The sequence below is a fragment of the Hyperolius riggenbachi genome, chromosome 1, assembly GCF_040937935.1.
Source record: "Hyperolius riggenbachi isolate aHypRig1 chromosome 1, aHypRig1.pri, whole genome shotgun sequence".
NCBI classification, from domain to species: Eukaryota; Metazoa; Chordata; class Amphibia; order Anura; family Hyperoliidae; genus Hyperolius; species Hyperolius riggenbachi.
Window position 1 is genome coordinate 547,627,631 of NC_090646.1, and position 17,489 is coordinate 547,645,119.

General features: G+C 44.5%; 1 protein-coding gene across 2 annotated transcripts in view; it reads right to left on the reverse strand.

Moving 5' to 3' along the window:
- The window catches only part of AP3S1 (adaptor related protein complex 3 subunit sigma 1), a 115,395-nt gene that overhangs the window by 72,397 nt on the left and 25,509 nt on the right, over nt 1-17,489 (reverse strand). For both annotated transcript variants that reach the window (XM_068271672.1, XM_068271673.1), the window contains exons 2-3: nt 13,749-13,840; nt 10,585-10,696 (exon numbers count right to left, since the gene is read on the reverse strand). In XM_068271672.1, coding sequence (XP_068127773.1) covers nt 10,585-10,696; nt 13,749-13,840 — 204 coding nt within the window. The remainder of the gene's footprint in view (nt 1-10,584; nt 10,697-13,748; nt 13,841-17,489) is intronic.

Here is a 17,489-nt window from a genome sequence, read left to right on the forward strand (position 1 = left end):
GATTGCCCGCAAGGGGCAGGTTAGGGGCTGATTGATGGGTGGCAGTGACAGGGGGTGATTGATGGGTGATAGGTGATTGGCAGGTGATTGACAGGTGATCAGTGGGTTATTACAGGGAAGAACAGATGTAATTAATGCACTGGCGAATTGATAAGGGGGGGTCAGAGGGCAATCTGAGCGTGTTGGGTGATTGGGTGCCCGCAAGGGGCAGATTAGGGTCTCATCTGATAGGTAAAAGTGACAGGTGGTGATAGGGGGTGATTGATGGGTGATTGATGGGTAATTAGTGGGTGTTTAGAGGAGAGAATAGATGTAAACAATGGATTTGGGAGGTGATCTGATGTCGGATCTGCGGGCGATCTATTGGTGTGGGTGGGTGATCAGATTGCCCGCAAGGGGCAGGTTAGGGGCTGATTGTTGGGTGGCAGTGACAGGGGGTAATTGATGGGTGATTGATGGGTGATTGACAGGTTATCAGGGAAGATAGATGCATACAGTACACAGGGGGGGGGGGGTCTGGGGGGGGGGTCTGGGGAGAATCTGAGGGGGGGGGGGTGATCAGGAGGGGGCAGGGGGCAGGGGGGGATATAAAAAAAAAAATAGCGTTGACAGATAGTGACAGGGAGTGATTGATGGGTTATTAGGGGGGTGATTGGGTGCAAACAGGGGTCTGGGGGGTGGGCAGGGGGGGGTCTGAGGGGTGCTGTGGGCGATCAGTGGGCGGGGGGGGGCAGATCAGTGTGTTTGGGTGCAGACTAGGGTGGCTGCAGCCTGCCCTGGTGGTCCCTCGGACACTGGGACCACCAGGGCAGGAGGCAGCCTGTATAATACACTTTGTATACATTACAAAGTGTATTATACACTTTGTATGCGGCGATCGCGGGGTTAACATCCCGCCGTCGCTTCCGTACGGCCGGCGGGATGTTACGGCGGGTGGGCGGAGCCAGTTGCCGGGGGAAGCGCGCGTCATCAATGACGCGATCGCTCCCCCGGCATGCCTAAAGGACGCGCCGCCTGAAGGCGTATTGCGGTCCTTTAGGCGTCCACTTTGCCGCCGCCCATGGGCTGTGGGCGGTCGGCAAGTGGTTAATTGCCGTGGTCCGGAAGCAGTTAAAGTAACATATTAATGCGGCACAAACTATTTTTAAAGTCAATGTTATTAACCAGCTCAGTGGTACAGTCGCGCTGGATTTCTCTGGCCCTGGTGGGCTGATTTTTATATTTTTTTTTAAATCACGCAGCTAGCACTTTGCTAGCTGGGTGTTTATACCGCTCGCCGCCGATACCCGCCGCGTAATAGGCTAGGCTAGCTACATGATTTAAAACAAATAAATAAATAAATAAAATAAATGTGCTGTGCCGCCGCCCTGGCCGTTCTAATAGACCGCCAGGGAGGTTAAAATGTGCCCCTCCATATTAGTTGGTAGCCAACTAGGTTCTTCTAAAATGGAGGAGAGGAACAGACAATGCACAGGGGTTTGTGGATCCAGCGTAACTCTGTGCTTACCTTAGGCAGCTTTGCCTTGGGTCAGGTATACTTTAAAGAAACTGCAAACATTCATTAGGGTTCATTCACGCTATATGAGTTTCATCTACTCACTGCACATAGTGTGCATTTTACATGGGAACACGAAAGTCCTAAGACTTCCATTTTATCATTTACACTACAACAGTGAGTTGCTGTGCAGAGCATTTCAACTCGACGAGAGTTAAAACTCGGGAAAATGTGTGGAAATGCACAGCAACTCACAAGCTCATTAATTAGTCTTTACTCATGCATTTTTATGCATTTCAACTCCCTGACTAGTGTGAGTGAGCCCTTAAGGGCTCATTTCCACTATAGCGAATCCGCATGCGTTGTCCGCATGCGGATTCACACAGCCAATACAAGTGGATGGGCCTGTTTCCACTTGTGCGTTGTGCGGAGCGTTTTTGTGTGCGGGGAAAATCTGCACGGCAGAGCCGTCAGAATTCGCTCCCCGAACACCGCTAAGCGAATCGCATACAATGTATCTAATAGGGAAATCGCATGCGGTTTTGGCATGCGTTTTTCCCCGCGATTTCGCATAGGAGGTAATGTTAATTTACAAAGGCAGTGACATGGTTAAAATCGCACACCTACTACCCTTTGCGAAAACGCATGCAAAAATCGCACCCGCATGCGATTTCGTCTGCAGTGATTTCCCGGCGATTCCGCACCGCACAAGTGGAAATGCAGCCTAACACTTTAGTTTAACCAAAAGACAGGAAGACAAAAAGTGAAAAAATAAGATATATTTATTGTTTTTGTCAAGAGACTATAAAAGTAAAGGATGAACAGGTAGAAAAAACAAAAACAAAATAACACTTTACCAGCAATAGAACCAACTTGATCAGTACAAGTTAGGGTGCCCACTTACCACCTGAGTACTAGGCAGTCATATACAATGCTGCCCATAATTACACATGCCAGTGGCAAATTTAGACTTAAAGTTACTTTTATTCAACTAGCAAGTAATTTATTGACGGAAATGACATAGGTGTCTAACAAAAGATAACAAGACGATGTGCAAGTGGAATTATTGTGAAAAAACATTTCTCTGCTTTGATTTGCATTTGAACAAAGTGTCCAGTCCAAAATTATTCAAACTCTTCTCAATAATTAATAGAAAAGCCTTTATTAGTGTCTGCTGGATTGTCTGCCTTGAGACATTGCCACCAGCAAAGCCCAGATTCACCAGGATGGCCTTGGTGGTGATCCTCGGATTCTTTATCACCTCTCTCGCTAACATCTTGGCCAGTACAGGTGTCACTTTTGGCTTCCGACCACGTCCTCTGAGATTTTCCACAGAGCAGAACATCTTGTATTTTTTTAATAATACTTTGCACTGTAGCCACTGGAACTGGAAAACATTTAGAAATGGCCTTGTAGCCCTTTCCTGACTTGTGAGCAGCCACAGGTCCTCACGGAGCTCTTTTGTCTTAGCCATGACTGTCCGCAAACCAACTACAGAGAGCTGCTGTTTATCACCTGTTGAGTTGATTAAAACAGCGCAATCTTCCCAATCAATTAGGTTAATTAGGAGGTTTTAGAACAGCTTGAACTATTTGGAATGGTATAGAACTTTGGATTTTCCCACAGATTGTGACAATTTGTGAAGGGTATGAATAATTTTGGACTGGACACTTTTTGCTCAAATGTAAATCAAAAGTGAGAAATGTATTTTTTCACAATAATGCATTTTCAATGTCATGTGATGGGGAATGTCATTTCCCATCAAAAATGTACTTGTTTGAATAAAAGTAACTTTAGGTCAAAATTTGCCAGTGGTATGAATAATTATGGGCAGACTGTATATGACTACCTAGTACTCAGGTGGCGTGCTGCAGTACAGCTCTGAAAAAAAACAGTTTGGGTTCTTTCTCGCTGTTCCTCCTCACCTCACCCTATGAAAGTTCACTGTTGGGCATTAATAAAGTATGCAAAAGCAATTGGAAGGTAACAGAATCTGCTGCATCAGGGTCAGCAGACTGAAGGCAGATTCCTCCAAAGTGATTAAGTAAGCCTGAGGTATTTTATTTAATTATCCATATACAGTCCTCATCAGTGTACTGCATAGTGCCTAGCTGTCCTGCTGATCCTCTATCTCGAATACTATTAGAGGGCGTAAACAGATCCAATTTTGATACCCCAATGATTGGCCAAATGCAATTTAATGGCCAACAGACTTTGAATACTATGAACAGATTGTGTAGGTAAGCTCTCATCCTGCATGCATGTGGTAAAATTGCCCAGTGATTGGTGAATCAAAATTTCATGTATGTACACACCCTTAGCCACAGACCCTGAAAAAAAAGCATATAGATCAGTCGTTTGTGACTGAAGTTTGATTAGCCACATGCTCGTTTCATGTATGCGATTCAGACACTACAGACCAGAAAAATCAGTAGGACAGCTAGGAAACCAGTATTTTTTAAAAGGAAATAAATAAATATGACCGACTCCATAGCTCTCTCACCTTGGGTTCCATTTAAATGCATTTAAGCTTTAAATGACGTCCTGATTAATAATGCAATATATAAAGGTGGTCTGCTACTTACAAACAGGTTCTATTACGGGAGATTGTATGTTGAATGTATTTGTAAGTAGAGTTCTGTGTTAAATATGGTAAACCGTGAATACATTATTTCTAGCATTTCTAGGGATTTTTTTTTTATATACTTTATAGTATAAACTATGTTTTTCTTGTTTTCAATGTGCTTCTAAAGTGTTTTAACTTTTTCAGGACCCGATGGGTCTGGCCCCTTAAACTCCTTGGCGGTTATCACGAGTCAGGCTCGGGGTGGAAAAAAACAAGCCAGGAGCAGTAACCCTGAGCGTGACTCATGGTAGCCGCTGGCAGAACTGTGCAGAGCATAGCGCACATTGGCCATTTTCACTCACCTCCCCGGGGATCCAGACGCCAGCAGCCATACTCCTTCCTGTCCTCCGAGTCTCTGCATCTCATGACGACAGATGGCAAACTTACGACAGGGTTAAACCGCCACCCGGAGGACGGAGGTAAAACTGCAGCGCCGGATCCCAAGGAGGTGAGCGAGTGCTGGGGCTGCTGCAGATCTCTCTGTGGTGTGATTTTTTCCCCGGTTGTAAGATCTAAAAGCCTGAAAAAAACGGCACCGCTTTTAGACCCTAAAATCCAGAAATATTCAGACCGCCAGGGGGGTTAAGGATCAGAGCTGTCCTTTCCCTATTGTGCTCTGTGATTACTGCGATTGGCTCACAGCAATCACGGCTCCTGGCCTAGATGCGGAAGCTCTGCTGTCACTGAGACAGCAGAGAGAGTGAATGCAGCAATGGAACAGTGACGGGAATGGTGTAAGCGCTCGGCTTTGAATAGTTGAAATCTACGTCCTGTAAGAGCCACACAGCCACCAGCAGGACGTAGATATGCATAAACTACTTCTATCAGTTTATACAAGAATGTCACATTTAACAAAAACAAAACAAAAAAAAGTAATTAAAAAAAGTACACTTTGCACACGAAGACAACTTTGTATTTCTGAAATGTTGCAACTTGAGTCTTTTCTAAGTAGGGAACTGTCTGTAGTTGCATAATTATTTTACTTCCTTTTCAATATACAGGCAAGAAAGGTTCAGTTTTACCAGTTTTAGCGTATAAGCTGTTATTCTCTGCTTACACCAATAGTAAACATGCTACAATGTGTGCTGCCTCCTATTATACTAGCTGTTTTTTCCTCCTGGGTCATTTTCCTTCCTGGGTTTATCACCAAATGTTGTCAGCACTTTAGTCAACACAGAGTAGTACAAGTTAGTGAGGAATAATTTTTGCCCTACTTGTATATTAAAACAGCTAAAATCAGCAATGCAAGTCTATTGCATTACTGATCACAGCCTTATGTACACCTATGTATAAGTACACTAACACTTTAAAAAAGGTACAGTACTTATCACAACAGAAGCCTTATTGGGGGGAGAAAGAAGATGCAAACAGTGGTTTGCAGAAGGGGCACCCTATGAATACCATGGGTCAAAACTGAGTCAACAATTACGTCTCTTAAAGCAGACCTAAACTATTCCAAAGGAGAGAACTCCAACATTTTTAAAGCGCCAACATATTACGCAGCGCTGGACATTAGTTTAGGTTACAGACAATATTTAGGTTGACATACAGCAATATGACAATACAGGAATACAAGAAAACCAGATCACGCAGCACAGTATGAGTACAAGGTAATGCTTAGTCACTGTATGGGAGCATGGAGATTAGGCAAGTTGAGTGTATATTTAGAGAGAACAGCCTGTCTAATTCTCCATTATTTGGTAATAAGCCACTGTAAATTTGAGCTGTGAGCTCTGTCGGATATGAGCCATTTGGACAGGCTAATATATAAACACAAGTGCTTAACTCTTTCTGTGCTCCCATGAAAAAAGGAAGTAACCACTTTGCATAATCTCAGTAGGAGTTCTGTGGACTGAACACATGGTTACAGTCCACAAGGTTATTATGCTGTTACTTATCTTTTATAGCAGAGAGAAAGTTCTGGGTTTACGTCTGTTTTAAAAGGAGTCCAAAAAAACTGACTGATGAAGATATTGCAGAAAATGACAGGTCTTCTTTAAGTATACAAACAGAAATAATTGCTATCAGACTTATGAGGCATTTCAATAAACTTTGAATTATAACCTTGTAATAACAATTCCATTGCAGATGGCCGACGCTTAATATTACAGACAGATGCAAGCAGGCTGCCTGGACAGGTAAGCCAATCTCCCCTCACACAGATAATTCAGCTTGAAAGGCCTGACACACCACGCACAATCATTGAGAATATTTAAATATCTAGGTCAGCCCTCCATGAATATTTCATGCCAGTATTCTATTATCCCATGAATATTTCAGCTGATCCATCTCAAGTAAGATGATATGACTAGATGGGATCAATAACAGCCTTGTGAATTACATTTAAGTAAAATTACCTTCTGAGGAACAAACGTTAAATGTATTGGTACCAAAGTTAAACTTGCTTAACTTTGGGAATAAAAAGGTAGATCCATTAAAAACACATAAGAAAATGAAACTTGAATTGTGAAGAATATGGTAGCTGCAGTTGCCTGGCTACCATGCTGATGTTTTGGCTTCCAACAAGCATGCAGCCAGTAGGGTCAGAGGGGGGTTAGTACAGCCGGAGCAAGCATGCAGCCAGTAGTGTCAGAGGGGGGTTAGTACAGCCGGAGCAAGCATGCAGCCTGTAGTGTCAGAGGGGGGTTAGCACAGCCGGAGGAGGCATGCAGCCAGTGGTGTCAGAGGGGGGTTAGTACAGCCGGAGCAAGCATGCAGCCAGCAGGGTCGGAGGGGGGGGGGGGGGGGTTAGTACAACCGGATTAAGCATGCAGCCAGTGGTGTCAGAGGGGGGTTAGTGCAGGCGGAGTTAGCATGCAGCCAGTGGTGTCAGAGGGGGGTTAGTGCAGGCGGAGCAAGCATGCAGCCAGTGGTGTCAGAGGGGGGTTAGTACAACTAAAGCAAGCATGCAGCCAGCAGCCAGTGGTGTCAGAGGGGGGTTAGTACAGTTGGAGGAGCAAGCATGCAGCCAGTAGTGTCAGAGTGAAGTTGGTACAACTAAAGCAAGCATGCAGTCAGTGGTGTCAGGGGGGGGGGGGGGGGTTCATACAGCTGGAGGAGCAAGCATGCAGCTGCCAGTAGAGTCAGTAGAGATAGAATCAATACTTAAAGAGACTCTGAAGCGAGAATAAAAAACTTACTTCAGCTCTTATATTCAGCAGGGGCATGTGTGCCCCTGCTAAAACATCGCTATCCCGCGGCTGAACGGGGATCCCTTAACTCCCAAATCCCCTCCGTGGTGCCCGGGGATCTCTTCCTGGTGAGGCAGGGCTAATGGCCGCTGTCCTGCCTCACACGCGTCTATCAGCGCGTATCTCCGCCTCTCCCCCACCCCTCTCAGTCTTTCTTCACTGAGAGGGGCGGGGGAGAGGTGGCGATGCGCCGCTGATAGACACGCTGTGAGGCAGGGCTGCAGCCGTTAGCCCTGCCTCCAGCAGCAGCAAAATTTACGACCAAGTTGGTCGTAGATTTTGCAAGGGGGGGGGGGATTTGAGGGCTAAGGGACCCCCGTTCAGCCGCCGGATAGCGGCGTTTTAGCAGGGGCACCCATGCCCCTGCTATATATATATAAGCTCTGAAGCGAGATTTATTCTCACTTCAGAGTCTCTTTAACTGCCAGTTAAGTACAGGTAAACAAAAAATAAACCATTTTAAAATCAATCAGGTAATCAATAATAGAAGGCAGCTGTGCTGTCAGTAGCACCCCTTTAAAACAAGATAACAAATTGCTCTGGACAGATGCAGCAAAGCTTAATGGATTCCCACCACAGTACAGAAGTTAACATGCTCTTAAATGCTTATTTTCAGCCACTGAGATAACAAGTGCCATAGCACTCAATAGAGCATTCAGGGACAGTACCCGCAGGCACGAAAGAGCACACATTGGAAGTCACATATTTACTGAAACATGGTTACTCCCCTCAGACACTGTCTCACCTGCTGCACTGTCATATGGAGGCCTACAGTTTAGCCACACACCCATATGTGGTAACACGGTGGGGATGTAGGCATCATCCTTTCTCAAAACTGTTCATTCAGACCCCTCCCTGTTGCCCCTTCTTTCTGCTTCTCATCCTTTAAAGACCACTCAGTCCGTGTCTACTCCCCCTTTCACCTCCAAATTGCCGCAATGTATTTGCCCCCCCCCCCCCCTCCCAGTCCAACCAGTCTTTTCCTTGAGCACTTCTCAGCATGGTCTCAATGTAATCGCCTCTTTCATGTCCTCCCGTTTCCTGAAACTAAATATGGACAAGACTGTAATAGTAGTCTTCCCACCTCACAACTCAATGCCCCTGCCAGACATCACCATTTCTGCTGATGGCACCTCTATAACACATGTCCCTCAGGCTCGCTGTCTAGGTGTAATTTTGTACTCAAGTCTCACATTCAAACCACACATTGACAAACTATACTCCTCTTGTCGCCTCCACCTAAAAAACATCTCCTAAATCCGTCCTTTTCTAACACAAGACACTACCAAACTTCTGGTGCATGCCCTGATTATTTCCCGACTAGACAATTGCAACTCTCTGCTCTGCGGCCTCCCTGCCAACCATTTAGCCCCACTACAGTTTATCATGAACTCTGCTGCACGACTCATCCACCTCTCCTCCCGCTTCTCCAGCCCAATTCCCCTCTGCCAGTCCCTTCACTGGCTGCCAGTTACACAAAGGATACAATTTAAAATTCTTACTCTCGCCTACAAAGCTCTCCACAACATAGCTCCTTATCTAAATCAACTTATTTCCAGATACCATCCTACACGCAATCTCAGCTCTGCTAACGATATCCTTCTGTCTTCTTCCCTGATCACCTCTTCCCACTCCCGCTTGCAAGACTTCTCTCGATCCTCTCCCCTACTCTGGAACACTCTCCCTCAACACATCCGCCACTCACCCACACTTACTATTTTTAGGCGCAATCTGAAAACTCACCTCTTCAGACAAGCATACATTTCTACCTAGGACCCTGCCCACTAACCACCATTTCTACCACTCCACACACAGCTTCTTTCTATATCTAACTTTTAGTATCTTTATTTAACCTACTTTACTGAGACGTTACATATCTAACCTTCCAGTAAATTGACATTTGTTCAAACTATGGGACAAAATGCAAGTGGTGGTATGTGATGGCACCAGACAAGGGGTGTCAACTCCTGTCACTGAGTTTCTGCAAATGAGTCCTAACCTTCTCATAGTACATCCTTGTTGTGGGAGAACCTTGATGTACTGCAGCAGCTCTCTGCGGCTGCACACTCCTATACACTCATCTACCTCTGGAGCCAAACGGCAGCTCGCAGTCCTAAAGCCCAGAGACTGATGGGTGACTAATCAATGCGGTCTCCTATCACATGACTACCGCAATCAGCTAATAGTGGTGATCAATAGCAAATTTGTACCTGAAAACAAACTTTTACTTTCATCACTGTGATTATCTTACCAAGTCATTTTTTGTTACAACCACCATGGGCAGTAAGGGGTTAAAAGAAACCAGTGATGAGGAATACAGAGGCTGCCATGACTAAACCACTAAGCTGGGCATGCTGATTATCTGGACTCTGTAACATCCAGTTCAGCTACATGTTACAAAGTATGCACAATGGGTCACTCGATCAGAAAGTATCCACGGCAGAGGCTCAGCACAACAGTAAGGCCCCTTCCCCACATACGGACTGCAAGCAACGCAGGTTGCCATAGCAACAAATGGCATGGTGACGCTACACGATTCCTCCTGATGCGGTGTGATCCTATTCATTTATAATAATGACTGAAAATTGCATATTTCTGCGGCAATGTATTACAATTCTGCAGTAAAACATAACATATGGATGTAATCATCAGACTGGGCAGTCTATGCACTTCTGATGTCCCTACAGATCGCATCACAGGTGGGGTAAGGGGCTTACCTAAGGAAAGTAGCACAGTAATGTTTTTAGTGAAAGCAATCCTGAAGCGGAAAAAAAACAACTTATGATATAATGAATTGTATGTGTAGTACAGATAAGAATTAGAGCATTAGTAGCAAAGAAGAGGGTTTTTTTTTTTTTTATATAACATTGCATCATTCTCTAATATTTGCAGTTTACAAACCACACACTGTATTTATAACTATAAAACAGAGCAGCGTTAATAAACCTTTGAACGTTCCTGTAAAACATTCTCAATCTGTCTGCCACGGTTTCTTTGATGTATAGGCGCTTCAGAAAACTGGACCGCCTTCGACAAGCTCTTTTACAGAGATAACAACTGAAGTTTAACTCTTACTGTACAGGAAAGCAACAGAAGACTCTTTTTTGATACTAATGTTCTATTTCGTAGCTGTACACAACACACACAATTCATGCTCTCATAAGTTTAGTTTCACTTCAGGTTTACTTTAATATTAGTAGCCTCCACATATCTCTTAAAGGTTTCAACACTTCTCTTCCTCAGTCTATCTATGCCATGCAAGCAACACTTACCTGTATAAGATCTAGAATTCCAAGCTCACTTTCAGAAGAGTCCACACAAAAGACAAAATATAACGTTGCATAATGGCGATAGATGAGTTTATTGTCTGATCCTCCTATTAACCTGAAGGAAAACAATGGAAAGAAAAAAGACTTATGAATGAAAAAGTAAGTATGGTAAAATTGTATTACAGACATCCTGCTGCAACTGCACCGAGAACGTGTGTGGCTGTTGGGGCATCCATCTCTAGCAGATTGAATCAAATGATCGAATCGGCCAAATGTAAAACAGTAATAATAAAACAAACAGAAAGCTTGATTAGAACAGGAGAGAGCAGAGTGGCCACCGCCCCACTGTAGTAGCTGCTGTTCAGCAATTGTCGGGACTGAGCCTCGGCACTGCATAAAACTACAGGGAAGAGAAGTGGAGCCACAGTGCTGATCATGCTGCATGTCTGAGCTAGAGGAATCTGCTGAAGATAAGATGGTCACAATACAGTGAAATGGGCACTTAAAATACAAACCCTGCAATACTTTGTGCTCAGTCTATGGTTTAGATTTAAAGGGAACCCGATGAGAGAGTGATATGGAGGCTGCCATATTTATTTTCTTTTAAACAATACCAGTTGCCTGGCAGTCATCCTGATCTAGGGTCTCTAATACTGTTATGCTAGGTACACACGTTACGTTTTTTCGTTCGATAGATGCGTTTGATTGATAATTTCCGTCATGTTCGATATTACTTTCGATCGTTTTACCGCTCGATTTTTCATAGAAGTGAATGGAAATTGATAAGAAAAGATAAGAGAATCAAGCGGGAAATCAGGCGGAAAAACTAATCAAAAATCGATCAAATGGCAGAATGCAGATCAGGTACTCTGACTTAGCTGACTCAGGTTTTACTGGATTATCCATATGCTTGTTCCAGGGTTTTGACTCAGACACTACGTATGCCAGAAGATCAAAGGGACTGCCATAAAACTAGCATGATTTACAAGGAAATAAATATGGCAACCACCATATCATTTTTACCTCAGGTGTCCTTTACCCACTTAGAATTTGCTTTGTGTTAAAGGGTCAACTTAAGGCTGGAAAAAAAATAAAAAAATAAATTCAAAAATTCACTCACCAGGGGCTTCTACGAGCCCCCTGCAGCCATCCTGTGCCCTTGCAGTCTCGCTCGGATCCTCCTGTCCCCGCCGGCAGCTACTTCCGTTTCTGGCGACAGGCCTGAAAAGCCTGGGAACGCGAGTAATTCTTCGAATTCCTGGCCGCAATAGCGCCCTTTACACTGCTATTGCGGCCAGGAACATGAGGAATCACTCGCGTTCCCAGGCCTGTCGCCGAAAACGGAAGTAGCTGCCGGCTGGGACAGGAGGATCCGAGCGAGACTGCGAGGGCACAGGATGGCTGCAGGGGGCTGGTAGAAGCCCCAGGTGAGAAAGTCAGAGTACCTGATCTGCATATGCTTGATCAGGGTTTATGGCTAAAAGTATAATGGCCCATACTCCCGGGCAACCAAAACTGCATGTCGCTAGCGACAGCTCGTCACCACGTCCCTCCGCATACACACTGCGGAAGAGGGACTAGTGGCGCGACGGAAGCTGTCGCCGATGTTCCTCCTCCCCGACGGAAACTCAGTGCGCCAGCTATGGGGTTGCTGTCGCTAGTCCGCATACACAAGCGGACTAGCTACAGTTGCGGCGAAGTTGCGGCGGCAACTGTCGCTAGGTGATTGACCGGTTCAATCGCCTGGCGACATCAGCGACGAGCAACGGTTCGGGGTGCGCGCCCGTGCAACGCCTCCTACTCACGGGCGACCTGTCACCGCAACACGCGCGCGCAGCGTGTTGCGGCGACAATTGTAGCCCGTGAGTATGGGCCATTAGAGACAGTGGATCAGGAGGACTGCCAAGCAACTGGTAGTGTGTAAAAGGAAATAAATATGGCAGCCTCCATATCACTCTTGCCCAGGGTTCCCTTTAAGAATGTCTACTGTTGGTCAATAGAGCTCGTTCTTAGCTATAAAGCAAATCAATCATGCTGCACATTAGCATTTTTGAGTGTATAAAATACAACTTCTTCTACTAAACGGTTCTTTGCTGCATTCAGAAATGATTGTGTGTAGCACACGGTGTTTAAGAATGTCCTGTTAAGCAGTAATCAGTGGAGCCACCTAGGCTGCACTCAACATAGGGAGGAGAGTGCATGAGTACATTTCAAATGCTGATGTAGCTACGCCCCTAAAGGGTAATTTAAATGAAACATTTTGCACAGTTTAACTTATCTAGGGCATCTTCTAGCCTCCTGGTGTCGTCCTAGTCCCTCGCCATTGATCCGCTCTCAATCATATAGCAGCTGGGCTCCTTTGAAAGTTGGCCGACTTAGCCAGTTGCCAACTACTACGCATGCGCGCCTCCTCTATTGTGCTCCTGTAACAAGGCACTTGCGCACATGCAATTTTAACGAACTGTGCAAGCACAGGGTGATCAAGGAGGCACAGGGTCCAAAGCATACAGCCTTCAGAGGAGCACAGCTGCTGCAGGGATTAGCTGCAAGGGAATGACAGCAACGGACCAAAATGGATACAGTGGGCTAGAAGAAGCCCCAGGTAAGTTAAACTTTGCATATTTTTTTATTTTTAGATTTATTTCTATGCAAAAGTAGAGTTGCTTTAAAGAAAAACATGAGCCTGCACATGACCTATGAACAGATATTTTGAAGTCATTATTTTAGATGTAAATATTCCTTTATCAAAGAAACCCTTGCTATAGAAAACCTTTTAGCAGGTATGGAAAATCATGAATTCAGATCCGGATCACCCACAAAGCAGTCTAGGCAACTGCCTAGGGCCTGATGAGTGTCCATGGGCCTAGTTGCTCCTCTAAGCCTCGGTTTCTATTCCACCTGTTCAAGAACGTCAGATGACAGCTAAACCTGGTTATGGCACTATTTTACCTTTATACATCCCTACATGAATTTGGGGCTACTGTGACCACCAAACTGTACACGGTTGCCATCGTTACAAGTCAATACAATTCAACATTTTTGCAATGTCTAGATAATCACAGACTGCGGTGCAAAGATAAGCTTCATGTCAGTTAATGAAAGTGGAGTCACCCTTTATGGTCATGAGGAGAGGAGAGGCCAGGAAGTTAAAGAGCTTGCCTACTTACAATCCTCCTTCCAGGAAGTTGCACACATTCTCATCTCTTTTAGAAACTAAATGGAATGTTTCTCGAATAATTTGTTGCTGTGTGTCTTCACTCTGAAAATGAACACATAACATAAGCTTGTTATAACAAAGCTCTCACAAATCAGCATTTAACAGCAAGAGCAACCTCAAATTATCTAAAGCGCAAGTGTAAATCCAATGCCAGAGAAATGCCAATCAGCAGGAAGAAAAAAAACACAACAAATGACAAGTTACGAGTTATGTGTGCTTCCTGTGGTTTTCAGACTGTGTGGGGTAACTATTAGCCAACCACAGAGGAGTATTGAATCATCTGCTTATAACTGACTGTTGTACCAATACTATGGCGTGCCTTATAATCAAGTGTAATGATGGTGTAATAGGCACCAGAGCGCTGATTACACAGAAAATTAGAGACTGCTTAAATCAACTGAATCAGCTCCTTCTCTTTTTTGTTCTCACAGGATTCCCACACGAGCCATGCTATCAGACGAGCCTCAAGCTAGGTACACACAATGAGATTTTCTGACAGATTTCCTGCCCGATCGATTATATCCAACCTGTCCAATCTGATTTTAATGGATTTACTGATCAATTTTCTGTTGAAGTGAATGAAAGAAAAAAAAAAAAAAAAAAAAAAAAAGGATCAAAATCAGAACGGACAGGTTGGATATAATCGATCGGGCAGGAAATCTGCCAGAAAATGTCATAGTGTGTACCTAGCATCACACCTAGCAACAGGAAGGATTCTCCCTAAAAGTTTTGTATCTCAGTACTCATCAAGGGCTTCTGGCAAAACTGCCTCTTGCACCCACCTGTGCAATGTTGCTATGCACTTTGAACATGATGGGTGAGGAATAAAGCCTGTTGTGAAGTAAATGCTTCAATAAAACTCTTTATGCAGAAGGGTACCAGGGGAGGACTGGGACCTTTTGGCCTGGAGGGAAAACACAAACTAGAGGCCCGGTTTCATGGCAGCCCCAGCCCAAATGACGTCACATGCGCCCCACGTGCTATATACCGGTAGTCACATGGTCATGCCAATGCAGAATTACAGCAAGAATAGTAGAGGGACAGCATGACAGCTAAAGTATAAATGCACAGGCACCGTGGGGTACATAATAGATGATTTTGAGGGAAACCGTCGGGGTTTCCATTGCGTACATAGTTTGTTATTATCGCACTTAACGAATACATCGGCCCGAGATTTCCCAGCATCTCAGATTGATACATTCAACTACTTTCCACCCAAAATAAGTCAAATTGTTGATTGGGCATGCTTGTGGCGGCACAGATTTTCATCCGATTGGATAATTATCGAACCAGTTGGTGGATCGGCCAGCCCTAAATCATTAAAAGGAGAGGCAGCCTGGGGGGGAAATCTCCCCCCTTCCCCCCTGGCCAGTCCTCCCCTGAAGGGTACCATGCCAGACCCACATTTTCCTGTTGCTTTCTTCTATAAAATTTCCTTGCCAGTGGCTAACAGACTCAGGTAATGTGCATGAAAACAGTAGTTTGAAACCAGCTCCCACAGGCAGAGCGGAAGTCATTCAAAGCCAGAAAGAAAACCCTTTACCATTGAGAAGCAAAGGAGGCAGGTTGAGGTTTGCTAAAGATTACAGGAATTGGACTGCAGAGGATTAAGGAAACGTCATCTTATACCAATAGTCCAATTTTCCGCTTTGACCAACATCTAGTTATCTTATGGTCAGACTGTGACCTGGAGAAGCCTAGAACTGTAAAATATGGAGATGATCTGGCGGTGCTTCAGCAAGGCTGGAATCGGCCAGCAGTGTCTGTGAAGGATACATGAATGAAGCCACATACAAAGTTGTCCTAGAGAAAAACAAAACAAACAAAAAAAACCATTTGCTTCCTTATACTAAGACAATGCTCCCTAACTCCGTAGATTGGCATTTCCAGCTGGATAATGCTCTGTGCCACACAGCCAGATAACTCAAGGTCTGGATGGAGGATCACCACCAAATCAAAAGTCAATCGTGGCCAGCTCAAGCTCCAGATCTGAAACCTACTGAAAACCTCTGGTATGACATCCCTACTGAAAACCTCTGGTATGACATCACGTGGAAGATGGATGGCCACAAACCATCAAACAAAGCTGAAAGAGTGGTGTGACAATACCCAACAGCAATGAGCATGCCAAAATGCATGAAAGCTGTGATTGCATATCGGGGTCCTTCAACAAAATACTGATTTCTGAAGATACTAGTGAAACCATTATTGCCATGTTGTTTAGGGCCTGAGCCCACTAACAATGTTGCCTCCGCTTCTGTCTGCTTTTCAGCATTTGTAACATTGGTATGCAACTAAAAAGTAAACACAACAGCGTCAGTGCGCTCAGGCACTAACAGTGATCAGGGGACTTTAATTCCTTGTGGTCTTATTTTTTTTCCCAAGCTAACACACTCAGCTGCAACACATATTTCTCAGATCATCCCATTAACAGTTATACATGTTGTGATTGGCTTTATTATGCAAAAAAGCCACAGTGACAAACTTGTCAGCCTGAATAATGAGTATCCGCACACAGCTCAGAGCATGACTCACAAGAGCCCCAGGGAGGAAGAAAGCATCATGTAAATGTCTGCATTCTTCCATTCCTGGGATTTAAGCTTTTTCTAATTTCGTGCGACACATACATTTAATCCTTTACACTCTACTATATAGCGGGCATGTGGAGCTCATTCACCTTGACTAAACAGGGAACTAGATGGCAAATTTGGGCACCACCCTAGGTGCTCAAAATACAGGTAGATGCAACTAACACTGGCTACAGCCAGAAATTTGGGTTCCTGGGGTACAAAAAAAACAAACAAAAAAAAGGCAGAAGCCAGGGGTGCATGAGTGGAGTTCCGCTACTATGTAGCAGAATTTTGCAGGGACATCGGAGGGGGTATTATTTCAATCAACTATACAGCTTCTCGCTGGGAGCAGTAGTGCACCGGAGTTTGGCTACAACATGCTCCATTCACAAAACTGCTCATAAATGACTTATTACCTAAGTGATAAAAATAACCTTTCAGCACCTTTACAAGCAAACTAATCACTCAAAGTAAGTTGTTCCTGATTAACTTCAAACCAATATTACTTTTCTCACTTTAATTATATTATATTTTTGCTCTTTGGGAGCTTAAACAAGTAACCTAGATAAGGTGAAAACAGGTGAAAAAGCTTTGTGAATCATGCCCATTGAAGCCAAACTCCGAACTTTTTAATTACTGAGGAGGTCAGTGTATGACATAGGCAGGGGAGGGTAAAGGCTCATACAAGACAAGAAAAGACAAGACAAGACAAGACAAATAACATTTATATTGCGCTTTCCTCCTTGTGGACTCAAAGCGCCAGAGCAGAGCAGCAGCCACTAGGGCGCGCTCTACTGGCAGTAGCAGTGTAAAGGAGACTTGCCAAAGGTCTCCTACTGAATAAGTGCTGGCTTACTGAACAGGCAGAGCCGAGATTCGAACCCTGGTCTCCTGTGTCAGAGGCAGAGCCCTTAACCATTACACCCTCAGCCATACACACATCAGACCATAGTCTTTGGAAAATGAAAGATCACAGACCAATTTTACCACCTTCCATGTAGTACGAGAGCCATACTCTACACAGTCTATTCCATGGAGCTGAACTCCCCATCAGATAGAAATCTTTGCAAGATGCTGCACACAAAAATGCTGTAGATATTCAAAAGATCAGTATCTGCAAA